The 18,954-nt window shown below is 39.6% G+C and overlaps 1 protein-coding gene across 1 annotated transcript in view; it reads left to right on the forward strand.

Moving 5' to 3' along the window:
* ATP13A4 (ATPase 13A4) overlaps positions 1 to 16,636 on the forward strand; it is a 153,500-nt gene extending 136,864 nt beyond the window's left edge. Inside the window, exons 25-30 of the mRNA XM_089910672.1 lie at positions 31 to 103; positions 7,093 to 7,264; positions 7,979 to 8,172; positions 9,614 to 9,702; positions 11,761 to 11,841; positions 16,375 to 16,636. Coding sequence (XP_089766798.1) covers positions 31 to 103; positions 7,093 to 7,264; positions 7,979 to 8,172; positions 9,614 to 9,702; positions 11,761 to 11,841; positions 16,375 to 16,587 — 822 coding nt within the window. The 3' untranslated portion in view covers positions 16,588 to 16,636. The remainder of the gene's footprint in view (positions 1 to 30; positions 104 to 7,092; positions 7,265 to 7,978; positions 8,173 to 9,613; positions 9,703 to 11,760; positions 11,842 to 16,374) is intronic.
* Positions 16,637 to 18,954: the final 2,318 nt, after the last annotated feature.

Below are 18,954 nucleotides of genomic sequence, written 5' to 3' on the forward strand. Positions count from 1 at the left end.
TTTTTGAGCCACTTTCCTTTTTATTTTCAGGAGACAAACAGCCTTTCAAATTACCAGTTTCTGTTCCAGGATCTGGCCATTACAACTCTTATTGGTGTAACAAGTAAGATGTCTTTTAAATTTTCTTCTCAGAGATACTCCCCTCCACTTGCTTCCCTCTGCCCCTGCAGGGTTAGTCCACCATTGAGGGGTAGCAGCTATAGCCGCAGTGATGAGTGACTTATTCCCAAAGGGGTATGGTATGCAGAGAGAGAAAGAGGAAATAGAGTCTTCATTTTTAAGTGTTGAAAGTGTTAGCAAAGGAAAAGCTGGCTCGTTGTTTTGCTGTTTTCCACAAAATATAGAGCTTCTATAAATGGTCACTAAACCTTTAAAATGAAAAACAGCACCTTGAAAACTGACTTCAGTGTGCTTTTAGGTATAGTTATGGTCCAAATGTGCCCAATTTATAGAAGTTAAATGGCTTTTATGTTTCCCATTTCCAATCCTAACCTCTCAGGATTTAGAACAGAGATTAAATGTAATCTTGCCATTATGCCACTCTCACCCACCACCTCCTAACTGATATATGAATTGTCTCCCCAGTTTCCCCGCTATGGGATTTTTCCCCAGCCTGACCACTATCCGTCATCTTTACCATATTCTCTGCTTTTCTCTCTTATATATGAATGCCACCAGCTTCACTTGTACTTTAAATCCTACCTGCTCCTACCTCCTCAAGGATTTTGTTCCTGGAATGATCTTTTTCTCTATCACCAACTTTTCTCTGGTCCACTGGATCATTCCAATCAGCAGATAAATATGGTTTTGTATCTTCTTTCTTTAAAACCTCTTCTGTGACCCCAAATCTACCATTAGCTACTGTCCCCTTTATTCTCAAACTTCCCAAACAGTTGAGTAGACCCACTTTGTCCACTTGCCACCTCTAATTCTATTGTCATTTCATTTCAATCAGCCGGATTCTAACGTTCACGGGCATGAATTTGGATTCTGGGCCTGTGCAGTTGTTTGGTGGAAGGCAGTGGTTTCCTGGCACACATGTAACAGCCAGCTCTCCAAAAAATTGTAGATATGTATGTATATGCATATGCATAGATGCTTATTATAAGCTTTACTAAAAAGAAAAATGTGTAGTGAGCAATTATCAAATAACATTAAAGTATACATTACTCTTTCTTGCAATTTCCATTTAGCCAGTGGATTCTCACAGAATGCTTTAACTGAGTTTCATCAAAGTCTTGCATCCATAGTCAATGTATTGTTGCGATTGATGACTGAAATAGTTCTGATGTGAATGAATGTTTGTTTACCTGAGTGAGCAAAACAACACAGGCTTATGCTGAAACTTTAATCATTCATCAGTCATGTGAGCAACTTATTTGCTAATTTGGATAATAGTTCTTGAAATCTGGAAGAATATTTCCTCAGGTAAAAAACAATTGTTCATGATGTAATGGCTACAGACGTGACACACGTTTAAGTTCAATCTCCATTATTAACTTTAAGAACAGAGATAATGCTAAACTGTAGTAAAATCATTAGGACGTTATCAGTTCTGAGTATTCATTATCTTGGTTTTTTTTTTGCGGTATGCGGGCCTCTCACTGTTGTGGCCTCTCCTGTTGCGGAGCACAGGCTCCGGACGCGCAGGCTCAGCGGCCATGGCTCATGGGCCCAGCCGCTCCGCGGCATGTGGGATCTTCCCGGACCGGGTCACGAACCCGCGTCCCCTGCATCGGCAACCACTGCACCACCAGGGAAGCCCCCATTATCCTTGTTTTTAAGATAATATTTATTTAATTGCAACTTTATATAGCATTCTTCTAATAATGGCCATATTTAATAACTGGCTTACAAACTTAGTGGCAATTGGCTCTTGTGAGCTCGTATGAGCCAGCTCCAGACACCGCTGGCTGGGAGGGTCCACATTACTGATACATTCAAAAATACCAGCATATACACACTACTGTATATAAAGTAGGAAAACAACAAAGACCTACTGTATAAAACAGAGAGCTATACTCAATATCTTGTAATAATCTGTAACGGAAAAGAATCTGAAAAAGAATATATGTGTGTGTGTGTGTGTGTGTATAACTGAATCACTTTGTTGTACTAACACAACATTGTAAATTAACTATACTTCGATACAAAAAAAAAAGTACCAATCTTAGACTGCCTCTTCCACATCCTCCTGGTCTCGCTTTCACACTGTTTCCACTATTTCCTCATACCTTGTCGTCATAATCTTAACAGCTATCACGCCAACTTATGGTTTAAAAAACTGGCTCAAGAGCTTTGCTTTCAGAGAACATATGCAAGGAGAGTAAGTACTATGCACACTTCGGCTGTCTCTTCCCCAACACTGCCCTTGTCAAGTCCACCAATGACTTCCTTGCGGTCAACAGTACTGATCACTTCTCTCTCCTCATTGTACTTGGATCTCTCAACAGCGCTCTTATCCTTCAAAAGGTTCCTTCTCTTGACTTTTGTGATGCCACACCCTGCTGAATTATCTGTTGCCTTAATGAATACAGCTTCCTCATGTCTTTTGCTGGTCTCTGCTCCTTTACCTGTGCTCTAACTTTTAGAATGTTCCAAGGCTTGCTTGTTCTTAGGTTCTCTTGTCTTTTCAGTCTACACAATCTCCCTAAGTGGTTTCAACCAATTCTATGGCTTTAATGTTATCTGTATGCTGATGAATCCCAAATTTATGTCTCTAGGCTTGATGTCTATCCTAAATTCTGGAAATGCAGCTGCTAAGCATCTAATCTTGGATATTTAACAGGACGGAGACTTAATGTGCCCAAACAGAATGCTTTATTCTATCAGATCTGATATTCAACAAAATTATTAAATATTTACTGAGTGTCTGGTTTGTTCTACTTACTGTAATAGGCACTTGATATACATCAGTGGAAAAAAACATAGAAATTCGTTTCCTCATGGAGCTTGTATTCTATTGAAATAGTACCACAATCTACCAAGTTGTTCACATCGAAGACCCGGAGTCATCCTTAATTCCCCTCTTTTCTTCACCTTTACATATAATATCTATATATATATATACAATTCCTATTGGCTCTACCTCCGAAACACATCCTACATAGCTTCTCTCCATCCCTATTGTAGCCACTGTCACAAAGCCATGTCACCTCCCCTGTGGATTACTGCGATACCTTCACAACTGACCTTGCTTCTGCTCTTGCTGACTTCTCCTCACCCCAATTTACCTTTCACATGGTAGTAAGACTGTTGTTTTTTAAATGTAAATTTTATCGTCATCCTTCCCATTTCCACTAAATCCAAAGCCTTACATGATCCAGCTCTGGCCTACTTCTCCAGCTTCACCTCTAACCATATTGCTACCCACTTACTTGTTCCAGGCACCCTGGTCTTTCTGTCTTGTGAGCATTGCCAAGCTTGTGGGCACCTCAGCACCTTTGTTTTTGCTATTTTCTTTGCCTAAAATACTCTCCCTGTAGATCTTCCTATGGTTCTAGTCAGAAAAATGTCACCACTTCAGAAAGGTCACTTTAAATAGTGACCAAACCAGTTATTCTCTATCACCACACGTTCTGCTTTATTTTTTTCACACTACTTTTCACAATCCGAAATTATGATATTTACCTAAGTTTTTATTTGTTTTTGCCTGCCTTCCCTCACTCAGTGTGTGTACTTCGTGAGAACAGCACCTTGTCTATCCTGATCACTGCTGTATTCCCAATACTTCTAACAGTGCCGGACATATCAAAGGAGCTCATTAAATATTTGTTAAATCTACTGTAAGAACATCCTTGGGCAGTCCTTACTGTTAACAGAGTAATCCTTTACATCAAGCCAGATCTACCTCTGTGTCACTTTCACCCATCTCAGTCTTCAGTTCTGCCATTTGGGGTGGCAGAGAATAGTCTGATTTTTCTCTCCAGAATAGTTCTTCAGATATTTGAAAACAGCTCGCATTTCTTCTGTGATTATTCTCTTTCCCATAACAAGGATCTCCAGATTTTTCTCTATTTTTTAATGTAATTCATTGTGAAAAGAAGATGGAAAACATTGCAAGAGATAACAAAGAGAAAAACCACCTATATCCTCCTATATCCTGCTATCCAGAGCTAACAAATTAAAGCATTTTGATATATTCCCTTCCAATTATACACACACACACGTATAGATAAAGAAATTTGAATTATGTTTTCTATATAATAGTTGTGCATCCTGGTTTGTTAACTTTATGACCACTTTTTTATGTGTACATATTTTCATTCTTTTTTATGGTGGTAAATTATACATAACATAATATTTGCCATTTTCACCATTTTTAAGTGTACAATTCAGGAGCATTAATTACATTCACAACATTGTGCAACCATCACCACTGTCTATTTCTAATTTTTTTCATCACCCCAAACAGAAACTCTTTACCCATTAAGCAATAACTCCCATTGCCCCTCCACCTAGCCTCTGATAACCGCTAAACTATTTTTTGTCTCTATGAATTTGCCAGTTCAAGATGTTTCCAGTAAGTTGAACCATACAATGTTTGTCCCTTTATTTCTGGCATATCTTATTAGCATAATACTTTCATGATTCATCTGTGTTGTAGCATGTGTCAGAACTTCATTCTTTTTTATGGGTGAATAATATTCCATTATATATCTACCACATTTTAATGTTGATGTGTTGAAACTCAACTGATTCTTATGTGTTGATCTTGTATCCTGCAACATAGCTGAATTCATTTATCAACTCTAGCAGTTTTCTTGAGGGTTCTTTGGGATTTCCAATATTTGGTATCATGTCACTTGTGAATAGAGATAGTTTTACTTCTTTCCTCCAACTTGAATGACTTTTATTTCTTTTTCTTCTCTAATTGCTCTAGATAAAACTTCCAATGCAATGCTGAATAACAGTGGTGAAAGTAGGCATCCTTGTTTTGTTCCTGATTTGGGGGGGGAAAGCTTTCAATCTTTCACCCTTGAGTGTGATGTTAACTGTAGGTTTTTTATTACATAATATATAATTATGAGGATTACATGTAATATGCTAAATGTGTAACAATCTAGTTTGAATAGGTACCTTAACTTTAGTAGCATATAAAAACTCTGCTACTTTACAGGTCTGTCTCCTCCTTTTATGCTATTGTTGTCAAATTACATCTTTATCCATTTTGTGCCCAATAACATACGTATATAATTGTTTTTTTATGCATTTGTCTTTTAAATCATGTAGGAATAAAAAGCTGAGTTAAAAAATACAATAATATAGGATTTTATATTTGCCCAAATAATTACCTTTACTGGGCAAAATGAGTACGTCAATAAAGAGACAGAAATTATAAAAGAGGATTCTTTAAAAAGGATGTCTTTGGGCTTCATTTTAAAATTTCTAACTCTTTAATACTCTCCTTTTGTTCACATTATTTCCCTGATTTTCTTCAGTTCTTTGAGCATGTTAAAAACAGTTGTATTAAAGTCTTTGCCCAGTAAGTCCAACATCTGGGCTTCCTCAGAAATAATTTCTGTCAATTTATTTTATTCCATTAAATATTATAATGTTGTAACTCTGGAAATCAGATTCTTTCCCCTCCCCATGGCTTGATGTTTTTTTGTTTTGCTGCTTTTTGAAGACCGTAGTAGTCCATTTATTTAGTGACTTTTCTAAACTATTTTTGCAAAGATTAGATCAGTTGTCATGTGTGGTCACTAAAATCTCTATTCCTTTAGCTTTTGTTCAGCTAGTGTTTTGACAGAGATATCCATGAGTTGAATTCCATGAGTTTAAAAACACGAACAAAGAAATACCTCTCCCAGTCTTTGCAGACTAATTTTGTGCTGGGGCACGTCAACACTTAACTAAGCTTGTGCTGAGTCTAGTGATTGTCCAGGGCTGAAAGCTTAGGGTCTTTTCTGAACATACATCTTTGGCAGGCACATGGCTTTCTATATTCCCCAACATGCACAGGTACTTCTGAATACCATATTTTCCAAATAAATGCTCCTTAACTTTTCTTTCTAGGCTTCAGGTTGTTATTTTATGTCTCAACTGTAATCTTTTGCTCCCCATGACTATGGGTAGCTTGTTAGCCTTACAGTGTTTTTAAGGAGTGTATTCTGCTTTTCCACCCTGACTAAGTTTTTTATTGGGCAAAACAGAGATGAACACCTTGCATCGGTTCTCCAGGTAGCTTCCAGACAGGTTAGAACAGACATACACAATAATTTGTGGATAAAGTCTGCTTTTCCCCTTTTGTAACCAGGGACAAGGACCCTCCGCTGGGAATGCAGACAGCCATGTTCAAGATTGCCGTTGAGCTAAGGAGGGAGGGGGGCAAGGGCAAGTAAAAATGCCACAAAGCTTTCTTCCCATTTTTAAGTTGTCTTTTTCTTGACTCAGCATTTGCTTGTTTGCTGTAAACTTTCGTCTGTTTTTCAGAGTTCTGACAAAGTTGCTTCTGACAGTTTCCTTTTGTTTTTCAATGTTTCTGTGGAGGGATGGGATGTTGGAGTTGCTAATCTGCCATTTGGTTGATGTCACTCCTCATTTTGTTATTAAATATTTGAAAACATTGCTTCTTAGTGACTGTATGTTGTTTCATTATAGAGATGTACCATAATTTATTGTAAATGATGCTGTGATGAACATCTTCCTACATCTCTGATTTTTTTAGCTTAGAATAAACTTCCAGAAATGGAATAGCTATGTCAAAGGTTATGAACATTTTTCAATCTCTTCATATTTATTGCCAAACTGCCCTGCAGAAGGTATTTTTGTGTCAATATACGTTTCCACAAGAAGTGTTTGAGAGTGCTCACTTCATCACTTCCTCATCTATAATGTAATAGTCTTTGCTTATTTAATAGGGGGGGAAAGGGCATCTTGTTGTTGTCCTGTCTTCTCTTTCAAGAATTCCTCATATGACTTGAGTTTGAATTCATTCATTGTTTTATTCCCTTACTTTGTGATGTATCAATATTTCAATTTGTCAATTTCCTCAGATATATGGGCCCAAGAAGTTACACCATTCTTCTGATGAAGAATACAAAATTTTCCTGCTCTCATATACATATAAAACTTGAATTTATTTTGTAGTGAATTTGAATGGTGCCTATCCCAAGCTGGTGCCTTTCAGACCTGCAGGACGGCTGATCTCCCCGCCTCTGCTGCTCTCTGTGATTCTCAACATTCTTCTCAGCCTGGCCATGCACATTGTGGGCTTCATTCTGGTTCAGAGGCAGCCTTGGTATTCCATGGGGATGCACAGGTATGATCACAGCCTTAGATTGTCACATTCTAATTTCTGTCAAACATCATCTGGCCCATATGTTGGGAGGCAGATGGGTCTTCATTCTACTAAAGCTTTGGCTTCCTTAAGGCCCTTGGCAGTTTTCCAGTGATCTCTTCTTTGTAGCACAGTTTGGTGGCATCATTCATTAGCACTTCTCTTTGCTCATCTTGAATGATAGTGAATTCTGACCATCTTTTATACCTAGGGTGACCATGCATTATAGTTTGGCTAGGCAGCCCTATTTTAAGCCTGATATCCCAAAGGAATGATTATATTGTTTCCTTTCACATTCAAATCTGTGCCTGTTGGATGATGAATTGTATAGTCACACTACTTGTAAATGTTCAGAAATCTGAAGCAAATAGAGGGAAGTGTCATGACTTACTCATATCTTTTTCTCTCACATAGTCTTACTACATTATTCGTGCCCAACTTATTGAATAAATAACTTGTTGGATCTGTTATCTATCTATCTATTGATATCTATCTATCATCTATCTATCAATCATCTATCCATCTACCCAAAATATAGATCTATACATGCTGGTTTCTTTCTCCTTACTTTTCAGTATATTCTTTCCCAAAGTGTAGGCAATTATAGAAGCATTGAGGACATGTAGTTGTGTAGATACATATGCTTCGTAAGGACTTGTCATCTCACTTCATTAGCTTCTTTGGTTTCCTTTTTAGTACCTGCACAGTGCAAAATGAGACCATCTCAAAGTTAACCATTTCTCCAACTGCTCCAGATAAGATCGGAAGTAATGGTGTCTTCACAAGTTTTGAGAACACTACTATATGGTTCTTGGGAACAATCAACTGTATCATTGTGGCTCTTGTCTTCTCTAAAGGAAAACCATTTAGGCAGCCCACATACACAAACTGTGAGTAGAACTGTACCATATCAGAGGTGAGAGGTCATCAGAGAGGAGAACAGATTCTCCTGGGTCACTCAAGGAGCAATTGCAGAGTTGGCACTCATCTAGGGTCTTCTGACTTCCACTCCAGGGCTCTGTAAACACATGCAGTCTTACTTCCTGGTCCTTTGCTACCTCCCTCAAAGCTGTGTTAAATACTAGAGTTTCTTAATCCACCACTTCCTTTCCCTAGAAATTTGTCTCTAGGTATCTTTTCATGGGTTCACTCCAAATTGGGAAGACACGTTTAATTCTCTGCTTGTCAGTACTTGTCAGAATTCATCTCAGAGGAGGTGGGGAGAAGGGTCACAGCGCTCAGTTGGAAGTGTCTCCTGCCATGAATACAGTGGTCGGGATGACACTGTGTGATTGGCAGTTCTGGGAGCGGGTCCAGCCTGGAGGAGCCTGACTACAGAAAGTTGTTGAGATTCTTGGCCGAAGTACCTCTCACCTCCTTACAGTCCGGGCTGAGGGTGGGGGTGAGTGTTAGGAGAAGTAGGTGACCTGTTTAGCTTTTGGGACATATATTTGCATAGCATCACTACCCCTCTAATTGGGAAAATTTAGAAGCACAAGTTGAAGAATCAATATCCTCAGAAAAATCTGTTCGGAGAAAGTTATTTTGCTCTTCTTCTTGGGATGAGGAAGCAATCGAATGCTGACCTCCGCATGATTGCAATGCAAGCGTTTGTTTATTTACAGTCCCTCCTTTTTCCCAGGAAAGGATTTGAGGCAGATGATTTTTATTTTTGTTTTTTTGGGTTTTTTTTTGAGGTACGGGTGCCTCTCACTGCTGTGGCCTCTCCCGCTGCGGAGCACAGGCTCCGGACGCACAGGCTCAGCGGCCATGGCTCATGGGCCCAGCCGCTTCGCGGCATGTGGGATCTTCCCGGACCGGGGCACGAACCCGTGTCCCCTGCATCGGCAGGTGGACTCTCAACTACTACGCCACCAGGGAAGCCCAGATGATTTTTTTTTTAACATCTTTATTGGAGTATAATTGCTTTACAACGGTGTGTTCGTTTCTGCTTTATAACAAAGTGAATCAGCTATACATATACATGTGAGGTGGATGATTTGCATTAAAGAGACTCAGATACTTGGATATCTCCAAGGCATTTATTGAAAACGTTATTTTGTCAGTATTACCCTATATGTATGTCCCATTTTTATTAATTGAAACATATAACATGCATGTGAAATTTTCCACTTACCTCAAGGACATACATAGAAATCGTAGAGGTGAGACCCATTGCATAGAAGTGAGTACTTTTCATCTATTTTGCTGAGTTTGGTTGTAGAAATCAAGTAAATCTAATCGGTGTTAATCTAGAATATGTGTATCAATGGATGTGATACTCTGGACTCAGATTTCTCTAAATGAATGCTTGTGTTCTTATTTCCTCAGATATATTTGTCCTTGTGCTGGTCATACAGCTGAGTGTGTGTCTATTCATTCTATTTGCCGATATTCCAGAATTATATAGGCGTCTGGATGTAAGTCTTATCTCTGGGATATGATGATATTTTATAGTTATGTAACACCCCGGCTTCAAAAAGCAGGCCACAATTGCAATTGACATGGATTCTTGACACCTATTATTCTTTTGAGATGGTAGGGTTAAAATGAATGCTGAATTTATTCATAATTTTTATTTAAGCTGGTCGGGAAATAAAATTCTGTCTAGTCTTGATTTCAAGTATTTCAAAAGCATTGATCGTTTTTCCTTTAAAAGATCTCTGTAAGATTGGAAATTCTATTTATACATTTTCTCTTAAAGAGAATTTTCTCGTAAATGGTTTTGCTTTGAAGCTGTTTAAAACAGTTTTGCCTATAACACTTTTGGGGTTAATTCTCAAATCTGTATTTACATTTTTTTTAAAACTCTTTAAAAACTTGTTTTTCTGTATTACATACTTAATGTCTGCAAAACCTACGTTCAAAGATCCATATCTTACCTCAAGTACTCTCTTACAGTTTTGTAATTTTGAGACAACTGTGAAACTCTAGAAGAGACAGAAATTTTACAAATTCAAGCAAGGGAAAATGTATATTTTGATTCCTCTAATCTATTCTTCTTTTGAATTAGAAGTTAATCATTAATAAAAGTCCTTTAGACCAATAAATAGGATACAGAAGAGATGATAAAAGGACCTGAGCTTTTAGTTCTTTGTAAAATTGCCTGTCTGCTTCTCCCTCTCAAAGATAAGTTTCATGAGGGCCAACATCCTATCTTATTCATTCTTGTATTACCAGTGCCTGGCATAGTGAATGGCACATAATGGCAATGACTGAATGACTGACCATTGCAGATCAGGTTCCTAAATGTAGACAAGCATTTGGAGTACATAGTGCATTCCAAACCAGCAACACCGTCACAAACCCATGGTGACATTTGACATATAAACTAATACCTACATTCAGCTTTTCATTTTTATAATTGTATTACTGTGGTTAACAGTATAATTGTATTCATGAATTAGATTAGGTACTCATGGAGATAAATAGTCCTTGCCTACTAGCCTTCTAAATGAGTTAAAATTCCTTAATCCTGCCGAAGTTAAGGTTAAAACATGTTGGATTTAGTTACACTCTTAAGTTAGTGAAGACTGTTTCAGAGGGGCTGGGACCTCTTGTAACAAAATAAGGAATGTATTTGGTTTGGAGGGAACCTGTGCAGAGTCATTGCCAGCATGACTTCAAAAGATTCTGCAAAGGATTATTGCTCACCTTAAAAATAATTATTTTTCTTATTACATAAAATTATGGGTGCATTTTAAAAAATGTAACTATGCAGGTAAGGAAAATTATAACATTATTAACTATAGCCTTCCATCTTTAAAATTCATATATTATAAATGTGTGTTTGATTTATGACGTTTATTTTATTTTAAATGGAATCATGCTGCTTTGTAACCTAATTATTGCTCATTTTTAAAAAATTCATATTTTTTTTAAATAGAGAAAACATTCCCATGGTTTAAAATTCAAAAGTTTAGAGAAGTTATGTGGTGAAAGCCTCCCTCCCATCCTTGTTCCCCGACTACCAGTTCCTCTCCCTGGAGACAACTGATAACACCAGTTTATTTTACATACTTTCAGATTTGTATTATACACGTGTACATATACATTTCTTATATGTATATTCTACCACGTTTACACAAATAGTAACAAACTGTTACATTTGTCCAAGTCTTCTGAAATGGAGATATCCAGGTGAGGTGAGATGTGTAAGAAAGTTATTGGAAGAATTACCTATGAAGGAAAAAAAAAAAAAAAAAAGATTAGGAAGCCAGTGGAGGTGGGGAGGATGCCACACTATGATGTGGGTCTGACCCCTGCGAAGGACAGAGGGAAGCAACGCGAGCTGGATGAGTTGAGTTTCAGACTGCAGCGAGATTCCAAGAAAGTCAAGCCAAAGTTGCCCATCAGAGGTGTCTAGTGTCTCACAAGAATGAGTGTGGTTAGAAGCCTGCATGTACACTGTGAACAGCATGAAGTTTTTGCAGCATAATTAGTCTTCAGACTGACTTTACTTTTTCATCTCCCACCAGCTGCTCTGCACTCCTGTCCTGTGGAGGGTCTACATTGTCATTATGCTCGGCTCCAATTTCATTGTGTCCCTTGTCGTGGAGGTAAGTGGCCTCAGGCTGCTGATTGCTAGTTGGGGTGGCGGAGGCATTCTCTGGGAGTCTGAAAAAGGAACAGCTTTAGCTGACAAGGCTCAACAGTGCAAGGGTCTCCCTTCCTTGGCAACATGAGCAATGATGCTTCCCTCTGATGAATTCCAAACAAGGTATTCATTTGCCTATCTGTAAAGTGGGGCTGGGGAGGAGGAGAAGGTCCTATCCATTTCTAAAATTCACAAATAGAGACCCAACTCAATTCATTCAAATTTCTTCAAAAGAAACTGATATATGAGTCACATACTATAAGATTTACCTTTTTAAAGTGTACGATTCAGTAGCTTTTAGTATGTTCAGTGAGTTGTGCAACCTCCAACACTGTCTAATTCTAGAACATTCTCATCACCCTGAAAGAAATCCCACACCCATTAGCAGTCACTCCTTATTTCCCCTTCTTCTTCCTTCACCTCCTGGCAACCACTAAACTACCTTCTGTCTCTATGGATTTGCCTATTCTGGACATTTCATATAAAGGGGATCATACAGTATGTAGCCTTTTGTGTCTGGCTTCTTTCACTGAACAACTTCTATCATTTTTACTTTACAGATGGGAAATGAGATTCAGAGTGAGCTTTTCCCAGCTTTTATTCTTTATGCTCCATTTCCCCAGGAAAATGAGCTTGCGCTCCCCCTTTGCCTTGCTACGCGCTTTACTCTCTCCTCCTTCAGTGCTGTTAGACACAATCCCCATTTCTTAAAGCCCACTCTTGGAGGGGGCGCCCCAGAAAAGGCATCCATTCTGTAGGAGGGATGAGCTTTAAGACTCCATCTGTCCCCATTCCTGCTTTCACTTACAAACCCAGACTGGTCCCAGTGAGGGGGGATTCGTGGTGGGCTGGCGCACCTGGGGCCTGATGGCCCTGCAGTATTTTGTATGCAGGAGCTCCGGAGCCTTCATTGCTAAGCAGGGTAAAGGCTGCGCAGGAGCTGGTGGCAGGACAGGACATAGAATTAGGATAAGGAGCATCTATCTCTTTGCTAAACTAGGACTTCTCAAACTTGAGTGGGCATCAGAATTCCCTGGAGCGCTTGTTAAAACACAGATTGTCCGGCACTGCCCCAGCATTTCTGATTTGGTAGGTCTGAAGTAGATACAAGCTTTTGTTTCTAATAAGTTGCCAGGTAATTCCGATGCAGCTGACTCAGGAATCACACTGAGGAGTACTGTGTTAAACCATATGGTCCCCAAAGCCACCGAATTAATAAAAGAGCATTGCCATGAGAGTCCTCTTATGGAGTTGCAGAAAGATGGTCCTTGTCCTTTAAGGGATAATCTTATGTGTATATCGTATTCCTGTCCATGATCGTGTTATTTCTTCTGTCTAGTACGTCTTTCCCCATTTCTGCATATTGAAATAACATTCCGTCCTCTGTGGCACAGCTAGAGTGTTAGCCTGTTCATAAATTTTTCCTGATTCCTGGATCAGTTAGGCAAGTAACAAAGCTCAGCAAGCAGTGGCTTAAACAATAAAGATATTTATTGACTCACTTAACAAGAAGATTGGAAGCCAGTGGCTTCAGGGCTAGTTTAGTGTCTCTGTGGCATCACTGGGGCTCTGCATTCTTCCACCTTTTCGTCTCACCATCCTTAGATGTTGGCCTTCATGGTTGTGCTTGTTGCTTATGGGGCCCAGCTAGCTCCCATGTAGCTAAGCTTTATGTCTGTTTTCAGTGCAGGAAAAAAATGGAAGAAGAGGTACCAGCCAGCTTTTATTCCCACAAGTATGAACCTTTCATCAGGAAGCAAAAAACGTCCTGCAGCCCACCGGAAGGCTTCCTCTTATGCCTCATTGCTTAGAACTCTGTCTCATAGTCAGCTTTAGTAGAAAAGGACTCTGGGAAAGTGGATCTATGCCAAAAAGTTAGACAAATTGGCTTAGACTAGTTATGATTTTTTTTTAAGGTGGGCAGGGAAGAGCCAGGAGGAATGAGCTGTAGGGTAATCAAGCAGCAAAGTCTGCCATAATCCCCCAGCAGGAAGCCGTTCTCCTTCAGTATATTTGCAGCTAAGAATATAGCTGCAGAGTAATCTACCTGGGTTTGAATCCTGGCTCCACCCTTTCTTGTTGTCTGACTTTGGTCAAGTCACTACACTTCTCTGTGTCTCTGTTTCCTCATCTGCAAAATGATGATAATAATGGTACCTTATCTCACAGGGTTACTGTGAGCATGAAATGTAAACAGTGAAAAGCACATAGTAAGCGCTTAGTAAATATAAGCTCTTACTATTATGCCATCTCTTGTGGTACTTACCATTCCTTACTTTGTGCCTAGCGATCATTTATTCATTCACTCTTTCCACAAGCATTTGTTGAACCTGTGCCATGTACTAGGGCATGATGTGAAAGGGGTTATAATAGCAGAGGGGTAGAGCTCACAATCTACAGGGAGAAAGAAGACAAGCGTTATAGTTACCTGGGTATAAATTTCTTTTTTTGCTTGCCATTAAACTGTGGCAGGAAGTCATCTTACTAGCTATAACAACTGCTTTGCTCTATTAGGAGCTGGGTAAAGGTTTATTCAATTCTTAAATGTAAGAAGTAAGCCTGCCCACCCCCAGCAGATGGAGACAGTAATTTGATACTCGCGAAACAAGTTGGAGTGAGGCCTTATCCTTACTTGCTGGGTCTCATGATCTAACCTCCTGCTAACAGGCAGAGGAGCTAATGTGGATAGCTTTAACACCCTCCCTTTTATTACTTATGCATTGTGTGAATGCGTGTGTGTGTATATATGTATGTGTGTGTGTGTGTGTATATATATATATATGAATTATTTGAATGTCTGTCAGAAGAGCTCATGTGATGAAGTTTTGTTTCTTTCTTTAAGAAATGGTATATCATCAAGGCTTTCCTTTTGTTTCTCATTCTACATCTAATTTACAATGTACAGTGACAGGACGGATTATTTCTCAGTGCTTTCTTTGATTCCCTTTTCAGGGCATCAAAGTAATACAGGTCATCACATTTGTAGAATTGTAACAAAGCTCAAGATATTGTGTAGAGCACTAATGTCTTTTGTGTGTGTGTGTGTGTGTGTGTGTGTGTGTGTTCATTTGTTTTGTACGAAGCCTGCTAAGATTTCCTGGACATAAGTTAGATTTTAAAACCTTTAATTGAATACCTATGATCCTGCCTTATCTCAGCTCTAAGGAGAACTACTGTTCTCTTGTTAATTAAAGAGGACAAAAAACCTTGGTCTGGGAAAGTAAAGGAACAGGTTTGGCTAGGTGATCCCTGAGGTTTGCAGGATGCTGATAAGATGGCCGTGTGAGCGTTCAACAGCCTGTCAGCAGACGATCAGCTTTTAGAGGAATGTTCAGACTAGCTGTTCTCTGTGATTTCCATGGGCAGTGGACTCAGATGTCAAAGATGGGTGGATTTTAGGAAACCACTATCTCTAGCAAAGTTCCTTGTAGAATCCTACAGAATTAACTCTGTCAGTTTCGCAAAGATACCACTGACAGACACCAAAACCAGTTCAAATTCTGTGGGACAGCTTGGGTCCTCATATTTTCCTCTTTGTTTCTTTCATGATAACTTATAAGATGGTCAATCTTTGTGACCACATAGGATGAAAAAAATGAATTTAACATAATCCCTCATGTGCTATGTATTATAAGTTATAACTTGGGCTCTATTCAAGGCACAGTCTAACTCATGAAGTAAAATGCCAGTCCAAAATGTTTTCAAAGGACATATCTTTTGTCATCTTATAAAACGTGTTGCAATGAAATATTTGTAGGTGAAGTTTGGAGGCTTATGTGAATAAGGCTGCAATGCACAGCCATTTGTTAAATGAATAGTTCAGGAGAATGGTAAAGGGAAGTAGCTGTGCCATGCCATGCTCTGCATTGTGAGGGGAGTTATATAATCCTAATGACAAATATAAGAGGAAGGAATTATTATTTCTAATCACTGAGGCTCAGATGGGGTAATTAACTTGCCCATAGTAGGTGTCAGAGCTGGGATTCAAATCCAGATCTGTCCAGCTACAAAACTGTGGCCCACATCCCAAATTTTACCTGTGTTCATGACTACGCAGTGATGTGCCAGGGTACACCCAAGTCACATCGTAAGCATGGCATATCTTTCTGTAAGGTCAATACCATTTGGTAGTAGATAATTTTAAGTGTCATCTATATTAAATCACATACGGATGTTGATATGGAGTGAACTGCAGAATTTGGATGCTTTTACATTTAATTTACATATGAAATCCTTGAGGCAGACTACTTCAGGCTATGTTTCTGGATTCTTGAAACTGTTTCTCTTTCTTCTTCCAGAAGAGTTTCTTAAGTGGAAAAGTTTGAGAGGCCATGACCTATCACATGAAATCACCTTGGATTTGTCAGAGGCTCAAGTTGTTTTTCAAGCTAGATTGAAGCAGTCAATGCAGTAGTGCCTTATGAGGGTCTATGGAAGGCTGTATTCTGGAAACACCTAACCTCTGATTGTAAACAGTCACTCTTTTATTTTGCAGGAGGCCATCATTGAAAATAGAGCCCTGTGGATGATAATCAAAAGATGTTTTGGCTATCAATCAAGAAGCCAGTATCGGATATGGCAGAGGGCCTTGGCAAATGACCCCAGTTGGCCCCCCATAAACCAGACCTCCTACTCTGACATGCCGGCGTGTGGCAGGGGAGTGTCTTATAGCAACCCAGTGTTTGAGAGCAACGAGGAGCAACTTTGAAGGCAATGTGATATCCAAGTTTATATAACATAGTAACGATGACAAAAGGGACCAGTTTCAGTGATTTGTTTTTAAGCAGTGAGACTCTTACAATATCAGCTAGAGTTTTTGGAATCAAAAACCTGCCCAATCATGGTGACAAATTAAAGTCTTTTTGATAAAATACTTTCTACAGAGCAGGACACTGCCCTAGGAGAGTGTTCTTCTCTTGGCTTCTGAAAGTATTAGAGGTGTTCAGTGATTCAAGAATGGTCCACGGATGGCAATGGGCCAAGAGATTGAGAGGCTAAAGGAGAAGGAGAGTACGTAGTCTTTCTTCTTAGATAATATATTTTTTAAATGAGTTGAGGGAAAGTAGCATAGAATTGTAAACATGTTAAAGATCATTTTTGAATTCTTATTTCATTGATGGAAAAACAAATGCATGAGAACCATCACACCACTCTTCACTGTCTGGTTTCCTTTCCTTTATGGTACTTTTCAGATTTGAGATGTTTCCTTCCATTTCTGGCCTTCCCCTAAGTATTAGTAAGGATAGGCTTAGCCGATGCTGCAATAACAAACAGCTCCAGTATCTCAGTGTCTTAACACTCAAGAGCTTCTGTCTTGATCCGGGTGGCTCTTTAGAATAGCCCTCCTCGGAGTGGTGACTGCTCCAATCTGATGGCTCCGCCGACTCAACACAAGGACTCCATGTATATTGCAATGGGGAAGGAGGATGGAAGCTCTTCAGTGTGTCAGAGTGGTACACATCTCTCCCGTCACTCACACCACACTAACCAGGGATTTGGCAAAGAAACTGGGAAGCACAGTCTCCTGTATTTGGGGCTGGCTTCATGGGCATACAATCTGGCAGTCGCATAGGGCCTCATGCTCAGAAAGGTCCCATTGTCGGTTTAATAGTCTGCTATTGCCATCTTGAAAGTCCTTATTTTTAATAAGGGTCCCCCAGATTACACAGTTGGTCTGGCTTATATTCCTGGAGTAGAAAGGAAGGTAGCACAAATCAAAGAGCACTAGAGCTGTCCACTAACCTCTGGCTCCTGACTCTGTGGACGTCTATGTTTTAGGAACCCCGCGTCTCGTGTGCCCAATTCCAGGAATGTTTACTCCTCTGCTCCATTATTTTTGAGAAAAGTTAGTCTTGTGCTACAACATTATATGTTGTCATTTACGTAAGTCCTCATACAACGTACGCATTTCTTAAGCTTGAGGCTTTAGATTTCAGAAAACAAAACTTTCCCTTATTTTATCATTAGTACAGTTTGGTTATATTGAGCTCAGCAGACAGCGCTGAATTCTAGGAAAACTTCCACAAATAGTATTTTAAAGCAAAAGCAACATTTTCATGACAAACATCAAATCCTAAGTGAATGTTCTGGGCAGGGAGTGAGTCCCTGGCTGGTTGGCTACTTAAGAGCATCTGCAAGCATTCCCTTACCCGGCTTAACTCCTGAGCGCTGTTCTGGAACATGGTGCAGATAATTCTGGAACCTGGTGTTTCGCAGCCACAAAGTTACCTTGTCGTTTCTGGTTTTAAAATAGGGTGTGAAGAATCATTAAAGCAGGCTGCAGGATCTTTGTCTTAGTACAGAAAGAAATGTTTCCTTTGACAAAGTCAGCCTTGGCAGTGATATGGAAGCTCTGAATGTCTTTTTCTAAAACTGATAGTTCTCATTTTTCGAAAGTTGTGGGCAGGGGCAAGCTGGAGATAGTCTGCAGCCTAGCGACGAGCAAGTGTGGGGTGCACCGTTCAGACTCTGAAAAGCCTCTCACCAAGTGCTATCACCTCCACTAGCCATCTGAATTACATAATCCTCCTGGAACTCAGACAAGGAAGGGCTTACCATCAGCATTTTACAGATGAGAAAGCTGAGATTCAGGGTGAGGAGAGCACACCCAGACCTTGGACACAAATCTCCAGCGAACCTGATGTTACCTCCAAATACCTCCTAATTACTAAGCTCCAACAGGGCAGGGGTGCATGGTGTGATCTCACAGTCAAACAAAGAGTGAATTTCTTCTTTGCCAGGTGCAAGGAGGCAAGCCTTTGCTAATACCAGGGCCTTCTGTTCAAATGAATGCAAGGCATCCTGCCAGCCTTAGACTAGAGGTGTGTTCAAAACAAAACAAAACGCCAAACCACAGGTGTCTGTTTTTCTGCAATTCTGAGCTGCTTTTCTCTTGATCTGAAGTGATTCCATCCTCAGCAAAGGGAACAGGGACGGAGGACTCTGGCTCCTCACCAGCCAAACAGCCATAAAACCTTGGCCAAAAGGGACTCATTCTCAAGATCGTTCTTGAGATGAACTACATCTTAGAGGCAGTGAGTGAAAAGACCAGGAAGTGCTTAGCCTGGAAAAATGG

The sequence above is a fragment of the Delphinapterus leucas genome, chromosome 4 (genome assembly GCF_059928025.1).
Source record: "Delphinapterus leucas isolate spDelLeu-1000000601 "Yukka" chromosome 4, BTC_Dleu_Yukka2, whole genome shotgun sequence".
Taxonomy (NCBI): domain Eukaryota; kingdom Metazoa; phylum Chordata; class Mammalia; order Artiodactyla; family Monodontidae; genus Delphinapterus; species Delphinapterus leucas.